General features: G+C 39.0%; 1 protein-coding gene across 2 annotated transcripts in view; it reads left to right on the top strand.

The window, feature by feature from the left end:
• Positions 1 to 21,441, top strand: part of LOC124605801 (integrin alpha-PS2-like) — a 793,741-nt gene extending 772,300 nt beyond the window's left edge. For both annotated transcript variants that reach the window (XM_047137699.1, XM_047137698.1), the window contains 5 exons: positions 916 to 1,091; positions 1,261 to 1,352; positions 12,242 to 13,729; positions 13,878 to 14,108; positions 18,858 to 21,441. In XM_047137699.1, coding sequence (XP_046993655.1) covers positions 916 to 1,091; positions 1,261 to 1,352; positions 12,242 to 13,729; positions 13,878 to 14,108; positions 18,858 to 18,953 — 2,083 coding nt within the window. In that variant the 3' untranslated portion in view covers positions 18,954 to 21,441. The remainder of the gene's footprint in view (positions 1 to 915; positions 1,092 to 1,260; positions 1,353 to 12,241; positions 13,730 to 13,877; positions 14,109 to 18,857) is intronic.
• Positions 21,442 to 23,112: the final 1,671 nt, after the last annotated feature.

Genomic DNA, 23,112 nt, shown 5'->3' with positions numbered 1-23,112 from the left:
TGAAGATTATGATTTTAAAGTCTCTAGTAAGATTCTTGCAGATACATGGATAACACATTGTCTATCTGTGCACAATTAGAAGAATATTAATCACAGATCTTAGTAACCATTCCTCATATAAATAGGACCCTTCCAGGGCAACACAAAAACCCACATCCTCCCCCACCCCTCCCTCAAGGTACCAGAATTTCTGCTGACTTTATTATATTCATTTATAGACTTTCCAAATGCATTGGAGTATGGTTGATGAATTACAATTAATTCAAAATGCAAAATATACTGCAAATTCCTGACATGAAGCTACAGCATGTCTCTGAAGAAGAATTCTTGGTATCTGTGGAATACAAAATATTTGTGAATTAAAAAGTGGGTGGGATGAAATAACATATGTCATATGTGACATGATATTCATGTAAATCTCCCATCTCAATTTAATTCCTTAAAGTATAGTCAGAAAAATTCACATGAGCTCCTAATTCTGAAAGAAGAAAAGAAAAGAAAAAATGAATCCACATTGAATGTCATCAACTTCTTATGGCTGTTATGAATGAGAATACATTTTTTATGACTGATAGGAAAGCATTGGCAAGCTGATAAATCAGTTAGGTCTTAATATTTTGCTACTATTTGACATTTATTATCGAAATCATCACCTACTTAATGGTTTTCAGAAACAGTTAACTGGTTCAAGAGATAAAAAGTTAAGAAGCTACTGTAAGTAATAGTTTGCTTTATCATTGTTATCATTTACAGTTTGGTAGTAATATATAGTCTTTGTTTGTGAATAAAATTTCAGGATATTTCTTTTTTTAACATTCACCTAAACACTTGTATCAAACCTCTTTATTTTTGTGGCTGAACTCAAACCAAACATTTTTATTGTAGTCTTTATTGCCAATTTGTTTTTGTTTTTAGGGTGTCTAGTCCACAAGAGTTGTATTACAATACTACAGGATACAATGTTGTTAATGTAACACGAGAATCAGAAATTGGACCTCAGCTAACACACACTTATACTGTAATCAACAATGGACCAGCTGACATTGTAGAGGCTGACCTGTACATTCTGTGGCCCATGTACACACTGGCAGGTTAGTTGCATGTTGAGTTAAACAGAAAATCTATTGATATACTTCTCCTACATCTGTTTGTTGCTCTTTATTTTCATTTTTCATTTATTTTTCAGATACAATTACCTTAGTATTACCTAAATATAATTCCAATCACTATATTAACATGCAATATCATGACTGCCCTCAGGTGACCCTTTTTTCTACATCCTGGAACAGCCTGAAGTTACAGGCCCTGTCGTCTGTGAGAAGTTGGAGGAGGTAAATTCACTGCAGCTAAAGGTCAGTAACTTTCTTTTGAAGAGGCCTATCTCTTTACTGTTGATGAGACAGAATCCTCTCAAGTAATTCTTGAAAATAGCCTTATGTGTTCTGAACACAACCCAGCTTTTTGTCATTTATATGTTGTACCTGTAGCACTGTTGACATCAGGGTCTGCCACAGGAGTTTCCCCTGTGAAGCTGAAGTGCAGCTGACTTGTCAGCCATGTCTGTGATGTGGGTAGACATGGTCTCAGGTGAGGGATACATCGTCTCTTCTCCACCGCACTCCCCCATCAGGGAAAAAGATGGTGGAGCCATCTTGATGTCATACAGAGATTATCCGTGGGTGTGGGTGTCCATGTAGTTTAAGTCCCAGTCCCTAGGACCCTGACCTGAGGGCATGAAGAAGCATCTAGATATTGGTGTGGATGGCCCAATTTGGCTGCAGAATCTGCAGTTAGCATGGGGACTGCCCTGGGCGAATCTGGAAAGAGAAGGAATGTAGTGACTACACCGTGGAGAACCACGCATTGGTGATGCTAAGGCAGTTCTACAGGAAGGACTTTTTCTGTGTAGACTTCCAAGAGAGAGTAATCATGGAACCGGGGAGTCTGACTGATTACCCAAGTATTTTGTGCCATGGCTGACCTGAGGGAGGAGAGACAACCCTGAAGATGACCAAGTTGTAATGCAGCGGAGGACCCTTGTTGTATGGAGCAAATTCATGTGGACCACAGGCCGACAGGCTGCAGCTTGCTGAATCTTCTTTCTGAATGAAGTGGAATTGCAAGAGACTAGTAAAAGTCAGAGAAAGGCGTTTGTGTCCAACAGAAGATGTGTGTGCCATAAGTGACTGTGACGTGGGAAGGAAAAGGTATGGCAAGAAAACGCAATGATGTTCTACACCAAAGGTCACACAACACCCTGGTGGAGAGGCCAAGCCACAGCAAAACCTGGTAATAATGCCAGTGATGCCACAGAGTGGTGGTCAGCAGCTGGCTTTTGCAATCAGAGGTCTCAGTGGCGCCCTCATGAGTCTGTGAGTGATGAGATACAACAGCATTCAGTAACTGGCCCAGAGAGCTCACTCATGCAGAGAGTCATCAGCAGAAGCCAGACCTGGAGCCTGCAGAGGGATGTCTGTAGAAAGGAGGACCACACCCAATGTTAATTTGGAGACCAAATGTCCATGTCCCCTCTGTTGGTTGGTAAGTGGAAAAAGCAAGAGAAAGTATGCAGTCTTGTGCTGTTGCTGTGGTCGGAGGACTGGTTTGACACTCAAAGGATCTGCCACCCCAACAGCAGACAGACGGGGTGCAGCAAAAAGTACCAGAACTGGAGTATCACTATGTGAATGAGGATAGTGACAACACTTAACACAGAAACTGCAGGCTGCCAGGGTTATCAGTTGACAATGCAGAAATGTCGCCTTCAACCGGAGTGGGGGCAGATATGAAAACTTGGGAGTATGGCACTGAAAAGAGTGCAGCCTATGGATGAAAGGATCTGCCTGGAAAGTGCAGAGATTTGAAACAGCGCCAGAGGGGAGTCCCAGACCTTAAAAGATATAACATAAAAACACCTCGTAGGGGAGAGTTTCTAACTCTTTATTTACTTATTTAAGATGACAGTTTGCAATAATTTCATGGGGACAGTGTTGCCAACGTTATAGAGAAGGCTAGAGAAGGGCTTATCCAGCAATGGGTATCAAATGGTTGCTCATGATAATAATTGTGAAGAATTTTCTGGTCTCTATTCTTGTGTACATCACTGGTTATCCAGAAGCTGCCTATTTAGTTATTGGGTTGGTCCATAAGTTCGTAGTGTTTTTCTGTAAGTTTACTTTACACAACAGATACAAATATCAGAGACTTATGTGATCAATAATATATTCTCTTCCCCTATGTACAATCATCTGCTAAAGCTGGGGTAACTTTTTCATCCCAGGATTGTAGAAATCATGTGGCTTTTAGGTGACCAGCTCATTGATCCATGTTCGGAGTGCATTTTCATCCAGAAAGGAAGTTCCTTCAAGTTTGTTTGATAGAGAGCAGAAAAGTCTGAAAATCTGAGGGTACGAGATGAGGTGGATAAGGTGGGTGTGGAATGAATTCCCAACCCAACTCCTGTTTAGTGGTTTTTTATCACTCTAGCAGAATACAGGGCAGGTGTTATTGTGGAGTAGCATCACTCTTCCTGGTTGTTGTTCTTGGATTGTGTCTGCAAGATGGCTCAGTTGTTGACAATAACTGTCAGCAGTGATGGTTACACCTCGGGGAAGCAAGTTGTAGTAACCACTGTTCCACCAGGTGCATAACATTATCTTTTGTGGATGTAACATGTCTTTGTACAGGAAGTCACTGCTTTGTTTGCGTTCAACCATTCTTTTCTTTTCCTTGTATTAGCATAAAGACACCATTTCTTGTCTCCAGTAATGATACAGGATAGGAATGGCTGGTGTTGTTCCTTAGTCAATTGATGATGAGCAAGTAGAATTCGCACATATGACCACCTCATAAGTTTTATGATTTTGGCTTAGAGCATGCAGTACCCATACACCCGATGTTTTAACCTTCCCTTTGCATGCAAATGTCACATGATAGTGGAATAGTCAAAGTTCCATAACATTTGACAGTTCTCAAGAACAATGATGTGAACCATTGGGGAGTAATGAATTTAAATGATCTTCTTCAAACCCTGAAGGGTTTCCTGAATGCAGAGACTCACTAATGTCAAAACATTCCTCCTTAAAACGAGAAAACCATTTTTTTTTTTTTTTCAGTAGTCTGTCCAATGGCATTATCCTCATACATAGTGAAAAGTTTTCTGGCTGCCTCCACTGTTGTCACCCCTCTACTGAACTCAAACTGAAGAATATGTCAGAAATGTTCTGATTTCTCCACTTGACACTTCATTTTCTAGTGCCCAGAGCTCCAATCACTATCTATTAATGACAAAATGACAATATGTAAACTCAAGAACTACAAATAAAAAATGACAGCCAATAAATAAATCCATATCAACCAGGATACCAACATGGAAAACAAAAACTCTATGAACTTATCCACCAACCTAATGTTTTTATGTCACTTAATTCTCACCCTTACCCCACCAATAGATCGTGAAATATCTTCCTGATTGCAACCCATTAGTCAGCAACCCCAAAAGTCTTTCGATATGACAATAATATCAGACATTTTTTTTATTGTTTCTCATGTCATCAGCTTCCCATCTCAGGTTTGGGGTTGCTAGGCACGTCTCAACCCCATTGTTTTTCCAGGTAGTAAACAGTATCTGTACATTATTTTTGTTGGTTTTACTCCATTCTTTCAACACTTACACTTTGTGTCACATCCTTCCAAAGCCCACACTCACCCTTATGGATCAGTTGTCATCAGGATTCACCATTCAGCCTAGCCACTCTGAATGCTGTTGATTTGACACTAATTTCTTGCATATCCGATTATTTTTATGTTACCCCTTTCATCATTTCTCCAATCCTGCCCCCCCCCCCCCCAAAAAAAAACACATAAGGAACAAAAACAAGCATGTCTAAAACTGTCATCAATCATTCAACCTAACAATGCTAAAACCAGTGAATCTTATGGTAATATTGGCCATTTTTTATCGTTTTTACATGTCACCCATTTCAAACTCTCGACCTTCTCCTAGGGGCAAAATGTCTTTGAAAGTCTGAAAGTTGTGCTTTTAATCACTCCACCATTGTTGATGACATCTGGGAGGTAAGCAGCTGCAACATATTTTATTATGTTAAGAGTTGCAGACTTTGTCAGACTGCACTTTATTGATACTAATTATTCTCATACAATATACGAGGTCTGATAAAAAAATTCCAGAAAATTCATAATTTCACACAAATGATGTGTTGGAGCAAAATGTGGTTGGCATCCCTGCACACGACTCCGTTTAATGTGTAAGTGCCAGAAGTTTCATTGCTGTATGTCTGTTAGTTATTGTTCAGTGCTGTATTGAGTAGAACATTGTGTCACACAGCTTGCGAATTTCAAGATGGCAGAATTACATTAAATTTTGTGTGAAACTCAAGAACAGGGACAAACCAAATGATGCAGGAAGCCTATGGTGATAAGTGCTTAAGCCAAACTTGGTGTTACAAGTGGTTCATGCAGTTTAAAAAGTGCTAGACGGGAGTTAAAGATGGCCCTCATTCAGGACGCCATTTGACGCCTACTGACGATGCTCAAGTCAGGAACATCAACGAAATTGTGCATGCCAATCGAAGACTGACTGCATGAGAGATGCAGAATAATGTAGCATTTCAGTTGGATCATGTCATGAAATCATGACACAGAATCTTGGAATGCATCAAGTTGCTGTCAAGTTCATCCCATGGCTCATGAGTCAAGATCAGAAAGTCCCTCACTTCACAATCTGTGAAGAGCTTTTGAATCACACAAATGAGAGTGAGATATTCCTTAAGAGAATCATAACTGGTGATGAGACATGGGTCTATGGTTATGATGTTGAGACCAAGGTTCAATCTTCACAATGGATCAGGAAAGCTTTCCATGACCACAAAAGGCTCATTAGGTCAGGTCAAATATCAGAGGCATGCTGATAGTTTTATCTGTTAATTGATGATACTATCGCAATATGTTCCAATGCCTGCAAGAAAATGTGAGAAGGAAACAGCCTGAAATGTGGTGAGACAGTACACGCCTCTTTCATCACAATAACACACCCACACATTCATCCATGTTGGTGGATGACTGTTGCACAAAAAACGAAATGAATGTGCTGCCTCATCCTCCATACTCTCCAGACCTGGTCCCTGTGGACATTTTTTCTATTTCGAAAGTTGAAACCCTGTTGAAAGGATGAAGATTTGCAATGATAAATGAGATAAAAGAAAATTTGCAGAAGTGCTTTACTACCAAGACTGCTTCTGGAAGTGTAAACTGTTTTGGGAGCAGTGTATCAGTTGTGGAGAAGAGTATTTCAAAGGAGACCATGCACAATAAGCAAAAGGTAAGCGTAGAAAAATTTTGTGGACAAAGTTCCAGAATTTTTTGAACAAACCTCTTATATGATCTATTTGGCTGTCATTTACTTTACATTTCTTTAATCCTGGCTTGCACCTATATTAACCAGGGTTTTTTCCCTACACATGGCCTTGACTGTGGTTTTATGGACACACATACCATGCTTGCTTTTCATTGGACACACACATTTCAAGTTTTGGGACGTTTCTTGTGTCCTTTTGCCCTCACAGGGATTGATACCATGTGATCAAAAGTGTCCAGACACCTGGCTGAAAATGACTTACAAGTTCGTGGCACCCTCCATCAGTAATGCTGGAATCCAATAAGGTGTTGTTGACCCACCCTTAGCCCTGATGACATCTTTCACTCTAGCAGGCACACGTTCAATCAGGTGCTGGAAGGTTTCTTGGGGAATGGCAGCCCATTCTTCATGGAGTGCTGCACTGAGGAGAGGTATCGATGTCAGTCGGTGAGGCCTGGCATGAAGTTGGCACTCCAGAACATCCCAAAGGTGTTCTATAGGATTCAGGTCAGGACTCTGTGCAGGCCAGTCCATTATACACTCCTGGAAATTGAAATAAGAACACCGTGAATTCATTGTCCCAGGAAGGGGAAACTTTATTGACACATTCCTGGGGTCAGATACATCACATGATCACACTGACAGAACCACAGGCACATAGACACAGGCAACAGAGCATGCACAATGTCGGCACTAGTACAGTGTATATCCACCTTTCGCAGCAATGCAGGCTGCTATTCTCCCATGGAGACGATCGTAGAGATGCTGGATCTAGTCCTGTGGAACGGCTTGCCATGCCATTTCCACCTGGCGCCTCAGTTGGACCAGCGTTCGTGCTGGACGTGCAGACCGCGTGAGACGACGCTTCATCCAGTCCCAAACATGCTCAATGGGGGACAGATCCGGAGATCTTGCTGGCCAGGGTAGTTGACTTACACCTTCTAGAGCACGTTGGGTGGCACGGGATACATGCGGACGTGCATTGTCCTGTTGGAACAGCAAGTTCCCTTGCCGGTCTAGGAATGGTAGAACGATGGGTTCGATGACGGTTTGGATGTACCATGCACTATTCAGTGTCCCCTCGACGATCACCAGTGGTGTAAGGCCAGTGTAGGAGATCGCTCCCTACACCATGATGCCTGGTGTTGGCCCTGTGTGCCTCGGTCGTATGCAGTCCTGATTGTGGCGCTCACCTGCACGGCGCCAAACACGCATACGACCATCATTGGCACCAAGGCAGAAGCGACTCTCGTCGCTGAAGACGACACGTCTCCATTCGTCCCTCCATTCACGCCTGTCGCGACACCACTGGAGGCGGGCTGCACGATGTTGGGGCGTGAGCGGAAGACGGCCTAACGGTGTGCGGGACCGTAGCCCAGCTTCATGGAGACGGTTGCGAATGGTCCTCGCTGATACCCCAGAAGCAACAGTGTCCCTAATTTGCTGGGAAGTGGCGGTGCGGTCCCCTACGGCACTGCGTAGGATCCTACGGTCTTGGAGTGCATCCGTGCATCGCTGCGGTCCGGTCCCAGGTCGACGGGCACGTGCACCTTCCGCCGACCACTGGCGACAACATCGATGTACTGTGGAGACCTCATGCCCCACGTGTTGAGCAATTCGGCGGTACGTCCACCCGGCCTCCCGCATGCCCACTATATGCCCTCGCTCAAAGTCCGTCAACTGTACATACGGTTCACGTCCACGCTGTCGCGGCATGCTACCAGTGCTAAAGACTGCGATGTAGCTCCGTATGCCACGGCAAACTGGCTGACACTGACGGCGGCGGTGCACAAATGCTGCGCAGCTAGCGCCATTCGACGGCCAACACCGCGGTTCCTGGTGTGTCCGCTGTGCCGTGCGTGTGATCATTGCTTGTACAGCCCTCTCGCAGTGTCCGGAGCAAGTATGGTGGGTCTGACACACCGGTGTCAATGTGTTCTTTTTTCCATTTCCAGGAGTGTACAAATGTTATTGTCTTGTGACCCCTCTGTCACAGGCCGTGCATTATGAACAGGTGCTCGATCTTGTTGAAAGATGCAATCACCATCCCCGAATTGCTCTTCAACAGTAGGAAGCAAGAAGGTGCTTAACCCTAGCACCACAAAGCTTGGATCTGTCTCATGGATGTCTAGGGGGTGGGGGCAAAAATTTGTCTCACAATCTTTTCACTTTTTAACATTTTGTTTGTTTGGTTGGTTGGTTTGATTTTATTATTTAATGAACTAGGAATTTCTTTACTAGGTTGCAACACATATACAAATATATACAAACAGAATAAATAAAGTAATGAATATGAGAAATATTATTATATTTTTATCATGAGACTAACACTTTCATTTACATCAGACTTGTATTAAGAAATCATAAAAGAACGTACAATAGCAAACCACAAATAAGAAAACAGAAAATCAAAGTCAGAAATTACAATTGAATTTTTCCTTCCTACTCACTTTCACTTTCAATTTCACAACCCTTGCATATGATACTTTTTGCAGAACGAATGGAACACAGATACTTGGAATGCCTGCAACAAACTATAGACACTTTTGTCATATTGTCTTTCCTTTTTAGAGTTTTTACTCTTCAAACAGATGTAACATCTTCCTCTTGAAGAAAATTCAACAGACTGAGCAGTTGTAGTGATGCTTGGTGGCATTTTCCCTAGAACACTTTCCTTTGCAGAGATGATAGGCTTTTCTAAACCCATGGTATTCTTTGCTCTCTCTTCCACAGCTGGCCTAACAAGATGTTGACCTAATTATGGCAGATACAGCTTTCTTACATTATGCTTCTTCTTATTCCAGTTTGGGTTCTTAGTAGGCTTCAGTCTGGAGATGTATGAAACCAGCTTCAGTTTGGAGATGTATGAAACCAAGGTAACTGGTGCATTGCTGTTTTCAGATCTGTGAATAACAACTTAGAGGAAAATAGCTCTCATCCCTGCATCTTCTTTAGCTGTTCTGGTATGTGTTTTCTGTTACTCTTCAATGTTTCCACCAAAGTTAACTTGTCATCATTGTAAAGCTCCTCAGATAGGTCTGTGGATGTATAACAACAATCTATTGTTATATTTCTTCCACTTTCTGCCAGCAGGTTCATTAGGCATCTAACAACTGCCTTTGCACTCCATTCCAGGTCGTTCATCCTTTCCTGCATATACCTCCATTTTTAGAATGTACTGGGTGTGTGCATCTGATAACATCCTAATCAATATGCCATGCTTCCCAGGCTTGTCTTTCATAAAGACCTTAAAGGGACATATTCCTCGAAATAGGGAGAGCATTTCATCGATCGTTAGATCTGCACTTGGATGTAGTATTTCACAAACATTTCATCAATTTTGTCAAAAACTTCACAAAAGGGGCAAAACTTATCCTGCTTTCATCTTTCAGTTCTTGTTTCTTTATCATCAAATCGAGTCAGGGACAGAAGTTCTCCTCATCGAATACAACTCATTGTAGCTATGTAGATATTCTTTCCCAGTACTTTCCCTCATAAGTCCTCAAGAGGCAGTCTAGTGTCATTATTTGTGCCCATCAGTATCAGAATATCAAGGAAGGTGTAGATTTCTTCTATAGTTTTAAGCAAAAACTGCCTGAACTTAAATATAATAGGCAGATTTAAATAATTCATAAAATTTATAAAACCATGATAGTACATACTCTAGATATTTTTCTAGAACTACCTAAATTCTTGCTTTTTCACTCCAACAAACAGATATATTACACTAATAAAACAAATACTGTGGGAAATTTTTGGCTTCCCCCCCCCCCCCCCCCCCCCCTCCCTCCCAGTGGTGCTGGGGTTAAAATAAGAATGTAGGCATGTGCTGTGATATTGCCAGGCAAAACAACAAGGGGTGCAAGCCCCCTCCATGAAAAACATGACCACACCATAACACCACCACCTCCAAATTTTACTGTTGGCACTACACACACTGGCAGATGACGTTCACCGGGCATTTGCTATACCCACGTCCTGCCATCGGATCGCCACATTGTGTACCGTGATTCGTCACTCCACACAACATTTTTCCACTGTTCATTCGTCCAATGTTGACGCTCCTTACATCAAGCGAGGCATTGTTTGGCATTTACCAGCGTGATGTGTGGCTTTTGAGCAGCCGCTCGACCATGAAATCCAAGTTTTCTCACCTCCCACCTAACTGTCATAGTACTTGCAGTGGATCTTAAGTTTGGAATTCCTGTGTTGGTCTGGATAGATGTCCGCCTATTGCACATTACGACCGTTTTCAACTGTCGGCATTCTCTGTCAGCGAACAGACAAGGTCAGTCTGTACACTTTTGTGCTGTACATGTCCCTTCATGTTTCCACTTCACTATCACATTGGATACAGTGGACGTAGGGATGTTTAGGAGTGTGGACATACAGATTTATGACACAAGTGACAATCAATCATCTGACCACGTTTGAAGTCCGTGAGTTCCGTGGCGTGCCCCATTCTGCTCTCTCACAATGTCTAATGACTACGGAGGTCGCTGATATGGAGTATCTGGCACTAGGTGGCACATTGCACGTAATATGAAAAACATATTTTTTGGGGGTGTCCAGATACTTTTTATCACATAGTGTATATATTTTTCCTGTTGGGGATGATTTTTTGAACATTATTTATCAACACAATTCCAGATCTGTCCTGATACCAAGGAAATAAGTGTTTTATTTTCTGAAGTTTTGCTCATTGTACACTAGGAATATGAATATTAAAAATACAAAAATTAACTTTCTGACTACGCCAGTAGCTTATTTATCTAATTGTCTGTTTGTCACATTATTGATCTGCTTCTGTTAGATTGATTTTGTACCATAACTTTGGTTTTACATTCACACTTTTACTTTTTGAAAACTATAACATACATGGTAGTTATGTGTTCTCATTTCATTCTTGTATTACATTTTTTACATTACAACTTTCTGTTAAGTACAAGAATGGTAACATTTTCTGGTGTTTTTATTGTGTACAAATACATATGATGATGATGGAATGAGTATTCAGCTGCTTGTGGTGTTCTATTCAACAATATATTTTTCCAAAAAGAAAGTCATATATGTGTAAAGTTTGGTTGAAATTTCCCCAGGCATCCCAGAGTTATGCTTCAGTTTCATCACTTCCCTACTGTGTCCCCACTAATACGGGTGCTGTAGTAGAATTGGCAAAAGAAGATCCCTGACAGTTGATGTGAGCTTAGCTTGGCTGCGCCAAATGCTACATCAAGAAATCACGTTACGCAATTTTGTGTGCATCTCTATGGCAACACCTCAGTGTTGTAGACAGTTATTGTTTTCAACTGCTGCCACTTGCATTTCGCAGTTGAAAACTGGCAAGAGTGCTGCCAGTTATCAGCAGTCTTCTTTTGCCAACTACACTATACCAGGACATCTTACATCCACAGTACTTCTCTCCCAGTTTATCAATATTTGTACTCTGCAAGCCACCTCATGGTGTGTGGCAGAGTGTGTTTTGAGTACCAGTGTCTGTTCCCCTTTTCCCTGTTACAGGTGCGACTGGTTTGTGGGAAGAACAATATCTGATAAGCCTCTGTGTGGGCTCTGATCTCTCTAATTTTATCTTTGTGATATTTTTGCGACTGACACTAAGTTGTGTGTACCAAGTTTGGCTGAATTTATTCTAGGAATTCCAGAGCTATGCTAGAACATGCACACATATACATGTATACACTTACATATTGGCTTTTATCAATGTAGATGCCATCCAGTATAATTCCTGCTACACTTTGGGTTTTACTCGCTGTTGCAGAAGATTTCACTTTGGGAATAATTTCAAATTAATTTTAAGTACTGAAATTCTAAATGTATGCTTTATGTTTCCATTTCTGATTGCAGATTGAGCAGAAGAAAAGAGGTATAGCAGCAGCTTCTCATCATTCACAATATGGAATGGTGGAAGTGGAAGGCAGCTCAGCTTCAGGAAAAAAGAACACAGAGAAATATCACAAAACATCGAGCACCAGTACTCATTATGAGACTTTCAGTAATGGTTCACATCAAAGCAGAACTCATATACAAGGAAGTAGTGGAAGCCTAGAAGAGAAGCATATACAGAAGACTGGTGATATTTTAGAACCCAGAAAAAGTGATTTCATGGGCAGTGAGAAACATAATCAACACACAAGTGATACTAAAAATGTTAGTACTGGTGAATCTGGAGCTGTTTATTCGAAGAGTTGGGGTGGTCTTGTACCACACAGTGAAACACTGCAGGAAGGTAGTGCTGGTCACCATGAAAGTTACAATAAAACATCTCATTATGGACTGGGTGACAAAATAGGGAAACATAAAAAGAAGATACATACTTCTCACAACTACTCAGTCACTTGGAGAGAGAATGACAAACCAGTACATCACTATAAAAATTATAGTTTCACTACTTCTGATGATACTGGGTCCTCCTCTGCACAGTGGTCAAGTGATGATCATGATGATGGCGATGATACTTACGATTTTTCGGATGGAGCAAATAACTCTTCTAGCACATTTCACAAATTCACGTCATCCTCTTCATATCATTCCCTTAACAATGGATCTGCTCTTGCGAGTGACAGTCATATTGATGAAGGAGCACATGAATCTGAGAGTGGAATCCGGTTTATCCCTGCATGGCAACTTGCAGGAGGAAAGCCCACTCCATCACCTGATAATTTTGAGGGAACTTTGCTTCATGGTTCCACAGCCTCTGATGGTCAGCTGAGGCACTATTGGGCTAACAGCGGCTCAAACACAGTTCTTCAGCAGGGAAAACGTACCAATTTGAATGATTTAAGTGGCTCACAACGTGAGATACAAGGAGGCAGCTCATATTATTATCCATCTCCAGAAGTGAGAGGAGGTATGACTCAAAGCAGCATAGAATACAGTGCAACTAGCAATGGAGATAATGGGAGTGGTGTGAAACAGTATATTTCTCGCCAGTGGAGTAATAAGCATCCAGGAGCTACCATTCACTGGGAAGAACAACACAAGAGTACAGCTGATGGAGAGCAAGATTATGATGAAGAGAAAGCTGAAGAAGAAGAAGAAGAAGATGATGATGATGATGAGGATGATTATTATGATGACGAATCTGAATATACAGAAACATACAGCTCTCAGAAGAAAACCATCACTGCAAATCGAACTCCTTATCAGCAAGATAGAGCAGTGCCTTATGGTAGGCATAAAAGGGACCTGCAAGCAGATACTGACTTCGATCAGCTGCTTCAGTGTAATTCCACAAACTGTGTACGACTAAAGTGTGTAATCAAGAAATTTACGAAAGATCAGGAAGTGAACATACAGATACGCTCTCGAGCATGGGTACAAACACTTAAGAAGGTAAATGATCCTCTTTTGTAACTATTTTTCTAATAATGTCTATTGAGAATTAAATGTAAGCAAAACCCCAATTAATTAACCTTTAATAGAAGTTACACCTATCAAACTGTAATCTGTATTCTCATTTTTACATTTTCCTCTTCTATAGGTGGCTTCAAACAAACGACTTCGTGTATCTTCACTGTTAGCAATGCAAGTTACTCAACTGCCCTACATTGGCAAGCCATATCGTCCTATCATTCGAAGTGAAGAAGTATTTACTGATGCTATATCAACAGACGTACCCACAAAGCCAGAGATTGTGCCTTTGTGGGTTGTAGTTTTGTCTGCATGTGCCGGTGTTCTTATATTGCTGCTGTTAATACTGTTGCTTTGGAAGGTATGCATTACAAACACACTCAAAATACATTTCTTTCCTTAGTAACACATATACAGAGTTTACTTTAATCTAGATCTCAATACAATTATACTAAAAATTTACCTTTTTTTTTCTTTTTTACATTATACTCTTTGCCTTACATCTTGTCCATGTGTGGATCATATTCTCAATTTTAATTTTTTGCATTTCTCCAGCTGTTACAAGAATCAAGGGTCCTGTACAAGTGTTACAAAAATTATTATGTAGTAGTAGCTTCCCATTTTTTCATATTTTGATCTTTATTACAAAAATCTGCACTGGGACAAAGAATAATGCACGTAGAATTCGGGTCTCATCACTACTGTAGTCTCTCGCAAGAAACTAACACACATCATTTGTTACTCACATTAACTGAGAGATCCACACAGCAATGCTCGAGTCAAGATTCCACAAAAATTGAATGATATGTTGTGAAGGTTGAACACTGATGCAGTGATAACATTCAAAGTCTGTAAAAACCCACAGATATTTCATGTGGGAAATTATCTGTACACACAAGAGCCACGTCATTGTGAGTGAAGTACTAAGAGTTCAAAACTATCTAGTGTCAGACAAGGTAAAGCTTTAATGTAATATTTTACTAACCTGGCACAACAATTGTAGGTTTTATTGAGACTCATCCACCTGGAGTTTGCCCAGTACACCTGTTTATTTTGGTGATATCTGTTGGAACTAGTTTTTTTGATATTAGTGTCTGTGAGAAACAACTGAAATCACTAAAATTGAATAATGAATCCCTGTCAGGTCCTACGTAGAAATTGGGGTGTATTAGCCCTTATTGGAACCATAATATGCTGTAGGCCTCTGGAATGAAAAACTGTTCCCAGTAGTTGAAAGGAAGCACAGAAAACAATCATTTGCAGGAAAGGTAGCAGAAGCTATTCACAAAAGTACTCTCCATTACATCAACATCCATGTGCTGTAGGATTTTAGAAAATATTTTGAGCTCAGACATAATGAGCTATTTCAAACAAAATTACCCTCTCCACGCCAGTCAGTACGGATTACAAAAATGTAAGGCAATTGGTTAGCTGTAGTATTCCTTAACTTCTGAAAAGTGTTTCACTCATTATCACACCAATGCTTGGAAATGAAAGTACAAAGACATGCAGACTGCACACTTTAACTTGGATCCTGAGCAGAGGATGCTGGGGATGACACTGGTTGCTGAGACAAGCCCCACCTCTTTATCCACAGTAACCAGCTTACAGCTTATAAAAGAAACAAACATGTAGTGGATTGATAACAACAGCAGCTGGTGATCATGTGCTGCAGCACACTAAATACTGAACTTAAATTATGCCATTTCTGTTTGAATGCGAGCCAAAAATTGCATTAAGAGTGCGCCATGTTAGTTTGCAAATAAAATGGACAAAAACAAGTTTTGTAGTGCCCTCTCCAAGATAAGTAGAAACCAGTGTCGAGTGCTGATTGGTGCTACATTGCTCGCACCACCAGGTCAATATTTCTCTTTGAAAGTGCATTTAAATCTAAGAAGCAGTGGGCTTGAGATGAAACTCATTTATTTGGTTCAGACTATTTGAGTAGAAACAGGAAGATATGCCTTTCAAATTCATAGCATATTTTGAGTAGGCCATAGGAAAAGGTAAAATGCTCTCTAAAGATTTTCGTGTAGAGTATGAAGGATTTTTGGGCATCCTCTGACGTAACGATGCTGTGGCTAAGTGCTCAAGCGCATGCCAACTGGCAGTTTGTCAGCTGAGGTTTGATTCTCACTGAGAATGTATATGTGTGGATGGATATGTGTGTGTGTGCGAGTGTATACCCGTCCTTTTTTCCCCCTAATGTAAGTCTTTCCGCTCCCGGGATTGGAATGACTCCTTACCCTCTCCCTTAAAACCCACATCCTTTCGTCTTTCCCTCTCCTTCCCTCTTTCCTGATGAGGCAAGAGTTTGTTGCGAAAGCTTGAATTTTGTGTGTATGTTTGTGTTTGCTTGTGTGTCTGTCGACCTGCCAGCACTTTCATTTGGTAAGTCACATCATCTTTGTTTTTAGATATATATTTCCTACATGGAATGTTTCCCTCTATTATATATATTTATGTGACTTACCAAACAAAAGTGCTGGCATGTCGATAGACACACAAACATACACACAAAATTCAAGCTTTCGCAACCAACGGTTGCTTCGTCAGGAAAGAGGGAAGGATGTGAGTTTTAAGGGAGAGGGTAAGGAGTCATTCCAATCCCGGGAGCGGAAAGACTTACCTTAGGGGGAAAAAAGGACAGGTATACACTCGCACGCACACACACATATCCGGTGTCTGTGTATGTGGGGATGGATATGTGTGTGTGTGTGTGTGTGTGTGTGTGCGTGCGAGTGTATACCTGTCCTTTTTTCCCCCTAAGGTAAGTCTTTCCGCTCCCGGGATTGGAATGACTCCTTACCCTCTCCCTTAAAACCCACATACTTTTGTCTTTCCCTCTCCTTCCCTCTTTCCTGATGAAGCAACCGTTGGTTGTGAAAGCTTGAATTTTGTGTGTGTGTTTCTGTTTGTTTGTGTATCATATCTGTGTGTGTGTGTGTGTGTGTGTGTGTGTGTGTGTGTGGGTGTGGGTGTTGTCTGTTCTGTTGAACATTTCACACCACAGTTGTTTGACATAGCAGCCTTATATATCAAATTTTGAAGGAGAAACTGACTCCAGCCACAGTCAGGCATCGAAATAATCTACTGGTGAAAGTTAAAAAGTTTTTCCAGACCAGGACTTGAGCACAGATCTCCCACTTAACCCAAGTGGTTGACGTAACCACCTCAACCATGAAACATCCTTTCTATCTGACCCAAATTATCAACATGTCATACACTAGTAGCGTCCATTTCCTGTTCACCTACTTGCTCGCAGTGAGTCCTGTAGTCCTGCAAGAGACATGGACCCTGTTGTGTATCTGCACTGATGTTATCAAGGCAGCCATGCCTACAGATATACTTTGTGTACTGTTGTTTGATACAAGAACCGAAAATATCAAATTTTGAGGGAAAGGCTGGCCGCTGCCAAAATTGGGCATCAAAATACTTTGATAGTGAAAGTTGTAGGAATACAGGACTCACTGCAAATTAATAATATAAAATTATTCATAACATATCAACACTATCTCATTTAGCTACATGCTCATGCGGTTTCACACATGCATTCCACATCAGACTCAAAAACTTCATTGGAATACAGTGGTCACAGTTATAGACTATTATGAATTTAGGTTCTGAACTTTTCCTGTGCCAGTTGTTATACTTCAAGAGGTAAAATATTAAATATTTTCAGTGGTGATACTGATAAGCTGTCACACATTTTGGATAATTGACAATTTGAGATGGTTTCCTGGCTTTCTTTTACATAATTCAGGCTGTTGAAAGCAAATAGATTGAGTACTGTCATTACTCATAGCTTTATGAACATAGGTCTCCAGTGGTCCATTGGTGTTCCAACTTTGCTTTCTTCTGGAGTAGTAAGACTTTTTATCATCTGTTAAGTGGCCCCACAACTGTAATCCATAACTGATATTGTGAAGGAGTGCATGGTGCACTGTTAAAAGATACTGTGTTGTTATTATACGTCTTCAGTTTCTCCAGAGGTATACAACACATGGAAGTTTTTCATGCACATGTGCAGCATTTTCTTGTCAGTTATGACACCAAGGTGTTTCACAGCACCTGCGTTATCCAAGAACATTGTGCCACCAAGACTATATAATAGCTACTCATGTTTTTATCATCATTCTTTTCATTCTGTTTAGCAGGAGTTGTTCTTTGTCCATAGTGAATAATACCTCGTCTTCATGAATTTCTTTATTAGGATTTTTGAATTAGGTATAAGCTCGTACCATTCTGCAAATTAGAAAATCTGTTCATTAGAGTCCAAGTTATTTATAAATATTAAAATAGAAGAGACAAAAGTATGGATATCTAAGGCATTGTATATTCTAGCTTTTGTTCCATGATGTTGTTCATCTGATGTATACTGTCAACTGTTTTCTATATAGGACTGAGGTTTTCAGAACAACACCAGTAACACCATAGTTCATCTTGCCCAGCAAGGTGTTGTGTGATATGCAGTCAAATGATTCATTAACATCACAAAACGTTAATTCTGTAGGTTCTAACTCTCCATACATTTTCATTATCTTTCTTACCAGAATACACACAGTCATACTAGTGGACCTAACCTTTTAAAATCTGTGTTGTGCATCGTGGGATATGCTGTTGTCTGTAAATTAATTGTGAAGATGATTTTACATAAGAGATTCCAGCCCTCTAGCCAGTACGGTTTTGGCCCATATGTACACTGAAGGCACCACACATTATTATTTTTTTTTTTTTACTTTGTTTGTAATAGGTAACAGGCAGTAGCCTATTCCATCCATGATATGAAGTTTTCAGAGTCACCATTTGAGAACAGTATGCTGAAATATCATATCCCATACTAAAACATTTTCATCTTGTTTTGTCAATGCAGTATTGAATTAAGAGTTTTTTTAAAATATATCTAGCTGAATAATGTATCATTTTTATGCACATTTTTCTTCGTTCCGCTGTCCACATTGTTTTGATTTTCAGCTGTAGTCAACTTACAATCATTTAATTTCACAATACATAACAGTTATACAAATATTAACAGTTTTCTTGATGTAAAGTGAGTGAAATGTCTTATTACTTCAAAAGAAGTGTAAAATAACAATTTAAACCATTTCAGTGTGGCTTCTTCAAGAGGAACAGACCAAGTGACACACCAGAGAAAGAACCATTGAATCGTAATGGTCATTACTCTAATGGTGATGAAGCGCTGTGAAGGATAGAAACAGAAGACAAGTAACCTGTTTTCTGTACCAGTTGTGGCTCTGGAAATGTAGAACATTTCTTGAGAAGACTGATAAATGTTCTGAATTGGAACTGAAGCTCCACACCAATTCCAGTATTTAAGTTATTGAGACAACTAAACTAATCAGTTTTGATTATGTTTAATGTAAATACTAAGTCAAAAGGAAGGATAATTATTTTCATATTCTTCTATGCCAGGTTGTAATGCATGCACTCCCTAATGCATGTACAGAATATGGAGTTCGGTCCCTAGTGGAACTTTTATTTTGTTGATCATCAAGTAGATACTCGAATAATTAACAGTAACTTCCAACCTAAAAAGGCATAAAAGAATATGGATGTTGACACACACATGACAGTATAGATGAAAGAATTACCTATGGTTGTGTCATACACTTGAGAGTCTAATATGGCAGCTTTAGTATAGCAGTGAGACTGGTATAAGTTGTTTCTGTGTGTTTCTGTTTAACTGTAGCTAAAGAAGGGGTGACTGCAAAAATCCTTCATAAAGGATACAAAACGCCAATAGTTATTCTTGTGCATTACTATACCATACAGATGGTTGGTTGACTGATTTATTTGTTTGGTTGTTTAGTTTGCTTAACAGTCCAGTTTTAGTGCCCAAGTTTTTTGTTTTTATTGGCTTCACTTCTATCACACATTCTCTGTCTAAGCAACACAGAACAAATAAATCATTCAGCTGGTCAATACACTGTTGCATGAATAGCAAAGATTAAAAAACTTTTTTTTGTTATAAAAATGTTCCTGTACACCTATAAAATGATCTGTATAATAAAGGTCTGTTATTTCATATTATTTGTGTAAAAGCATAATGCAGTAACTACAAAATATCCTGTTTATATGATATGATTCACACTTAATAATCAAGTTGGAATCATTATTCAAAACACAAACTGACATTTACTATTCATGGCAAATTATGAATAATGCAACACTGTCAATAAATCTTTTGTAAATTAAATATTACCGTTTGAGTAAGCATCATAGATAGATAGTCAAGATGCAGTATTTAAATTGGCAGACTTAATGGAATGGGGAACCATATAAGTACCATGTACAGAAGAGAGACTGCAAATTGTGAAATGACTATCATACATGAAAGAGCTGAATCTTGAAATTATTTAAGTGTTATGCATTTTACAAAAAAGCACTTTATATAGAGTTACAGGTCTGGATGAACTATTTCCCTTATTTTTCACAAACTTTTTATGAATGGCTTTGTTCTGCCTCACACAAACTGTTTCCTCTGTTTGCATAAGTTTTAGAAAGGTTCATTACAATGCAGTTAACTTATTTTACAAGGTTTTCAGCACACAGAAAATGCATTATTGTTTTCATATTTCAATTTTTTGGAAGCTACCTCCTGTCTAAAGTCTGTAACTCGAGGCTTTACATTTTGTAGAGATCAAGGTACACATCTGTTTTGTATCAACTGAACATAGTTAGTTAGTTAGTTTGTTTTTTTTAACACAAAAATTTAAGAGACAAGCTGTGTATCAAAGATTCAACTATTATTCTGTGTAGTAAATCTGTAAGGCCATTGTTAGTTCACTACATTTCAATGAAAATGTATGTAAACTGTAGGAACCCAAGCTTTGTGATAGTTAACTGTTTTGTTTACTTAATATTTGTACAAAATTATAATGCTTTTAATAGCTGAATGTGTGTAACGTCTTCCCTTAATATCGTTATGCCACATGTATGAATGATTACATTTGTATATGATGTGTGACTGTTGTATGTCTGTTTGTGAGTATCATGATTTTTGTAAGAAATTTGTAACATAGTTGCAGTGGAGCTTGTTAAAATTTAATTACTGTACAGTACATGTCTGTTGGTGTGTAATCTGCATATTTATTACTTGTATTTTAATGAAATTACTTCACTTTTATATTCCTAGGTTTTAGTATATCATCCATTCCTAACATGTGTGCTGAAAAAATCCGTAAGACCTGCATTTCTCCACAGACTTTCATCATAAGAGCTTCATTTGCAATCCTTCATTGCTATTAACTATTAAACTACTACTTCTTAATGTAACAAATCTACAGAAATTAAGCACATCTCATTAGGATAATATTACAAAAAGTTATATCCATTTGATGCAAATGTGTGCAAATATTCTAAAACAAAAGGTCAGTATGAGGTAAAAAATAAAGTTTTTCTACATGACCATAGAGTATTCATTGATGGAATTCCAATCACATCATCTGTGGCTGTAAAAAATGTAAAGAGTTCCTAACAAGTTATCATAAAAGTGCCTTATAATATTCTTGATGTGAAAACAACCATCACTTTTCCAGCATTTTCTACGCACATTCAGGAAGTTTTTTAATGTATTGCTGTCATTGTTAGTAAAATGTAAATGGTTGCTGCATATTTTGCTATGTACATACTATAAAAATAATGTAAATAAATCTATTTAATATCAAAAGTAATGATAGTATGTTGTCTTTCTTTCACCATGTAGTTTCCTTGTGACTCTCATTTGTGAATAAATGTACTGCTTTTTTGTTGCAGGAATAGTGAGTATAATGCATTAGTTGCTCCTGTCTTCATCAGTTTGTGTGTGAATGAGAGAGAGTGTGCATGAGTGTGAGAGAGAGAGAGAGACAGATGTGATGATGCACGCAACATGTATTAAGTCTCAGCGTATCCTTTACCTGTACTCTGTCATCTTTGTTTATTTAACTTAATATCTTATTGTTCTTCAATAGAGTGCATGCATGTCCAGATGTTTGTATTGTTTCTGTAAAAAGCTACAACTTCATTAATGTTCTCCATAGGATATTGTGGAAGTAAAAAACTTCTCAAAATCTTCAAAAATGTGCAACTATGTAGTATAAACTGACTCTTTCTGAAACTATTTTAGTTATATAACATGTTTTATGAAAAAAGTATTAAAAACTTTAAAACTTAATTTTTAATCACAATATTATTATTATTATTATTTATGTTACGGATTTAAAACCCATGACGTCAAGATCGCGCATGAGATCTTTTTTATTTGGATTCAGTAATAGTTTTGGCTAACAATCTAGTCATCGTCAGATCTAAGATATAAAGAAGATCTCATGTTAACAAGATACAACAACTTACAGAACTGCAGATAATATTGTAGCAGGGTTCAAGAGTATATACATGAATTAATCATAGAACACATACCATAAAACATTCTTGATTAGTGTGGCTGCCATTATGGCTTCACATATCATTAAAAGCTTTTTTTAGTTACAGCATCCATACATGACATAATTAAAAACAGCCTTTCGTTATTTGTGGCCAATGTAATTGAAGCACAGTGATAAAACTGAAAATATGCATTAATATAGAGAAGAAGCAGTAAAAATAGAACAGTATTTGTGTAGGGAACTATCTAATGACTAAATGTAAACGTATCATAAAAATCTAGTGGACATCAGTTCCCAGTCCACCATAGTGTGCATTTCTTGCATGCTGTAGGGACAGAAACTGCCATTCTATTCGCATACACTACATCAGATCACCATATATATGACTACTTCTGTTACGAAGTGATTTAAATACTGATTGTGTCAGTTACTAAGTTGTAACAACTTAATGCCTTTGGTATCTTTTACACTTAGTTACTTTAGTGGAGAATTATACAAATATTCTTTTATTTTCAATGTCTCTTCATTATATTATTACCAACACTAATCAAGAATGATTTATGGTATGTATTCTGTAATTAATTTTTGTGTATACTCTTGAACAAGCTATGATATTTTCTGCAGTTCTGTAAGCTGTTGTATGTTGCTAACATGAGGAAAAACTGTTTTATATCTTACATCTGAAGACTGCTAGATTGTTAGCAACTAGTAATCAGCCCAAGGTGACAAAGACACCATTATTAGTACCTCTCTAAGTCTCAATGAGTTTGTGTAATAGAGCTATGAGAAGCTGGATGTTCCTTCTACAATACTGGAAAGACTTGGCAGGAATGTGGCCACTGTACATGATTGCAGGCAGGAATGGTTACGAGAATGTTTGATCGCAAGAAGACTGTGCACGTGCCACTACTGAGAATGACTCTGGTGCATTGTATTGCATCTGCAGCAGCAATCCGAGCAGCAGCAGGCACCACAGTG

The sequence above is a fragment of the Schistocerca americana genome, chromosome 3 (genome assembly GCF_021461395.2).
Source record: "Schistocerca americana isolate TAMUIC-IGC-003095 chromosome 3, iqSchAmer2.1, whole genome shotgun sequence".
Taxonomy (NCBI): Eukaryota; Metazoa; Arthropoda; class Insecta; order Orthoptera; family Acrididae; genus Schistocerca; species Schistocerca americana.
This window is presented reverse-complemented; position numbering and strand designations above follow the sequence as displayed.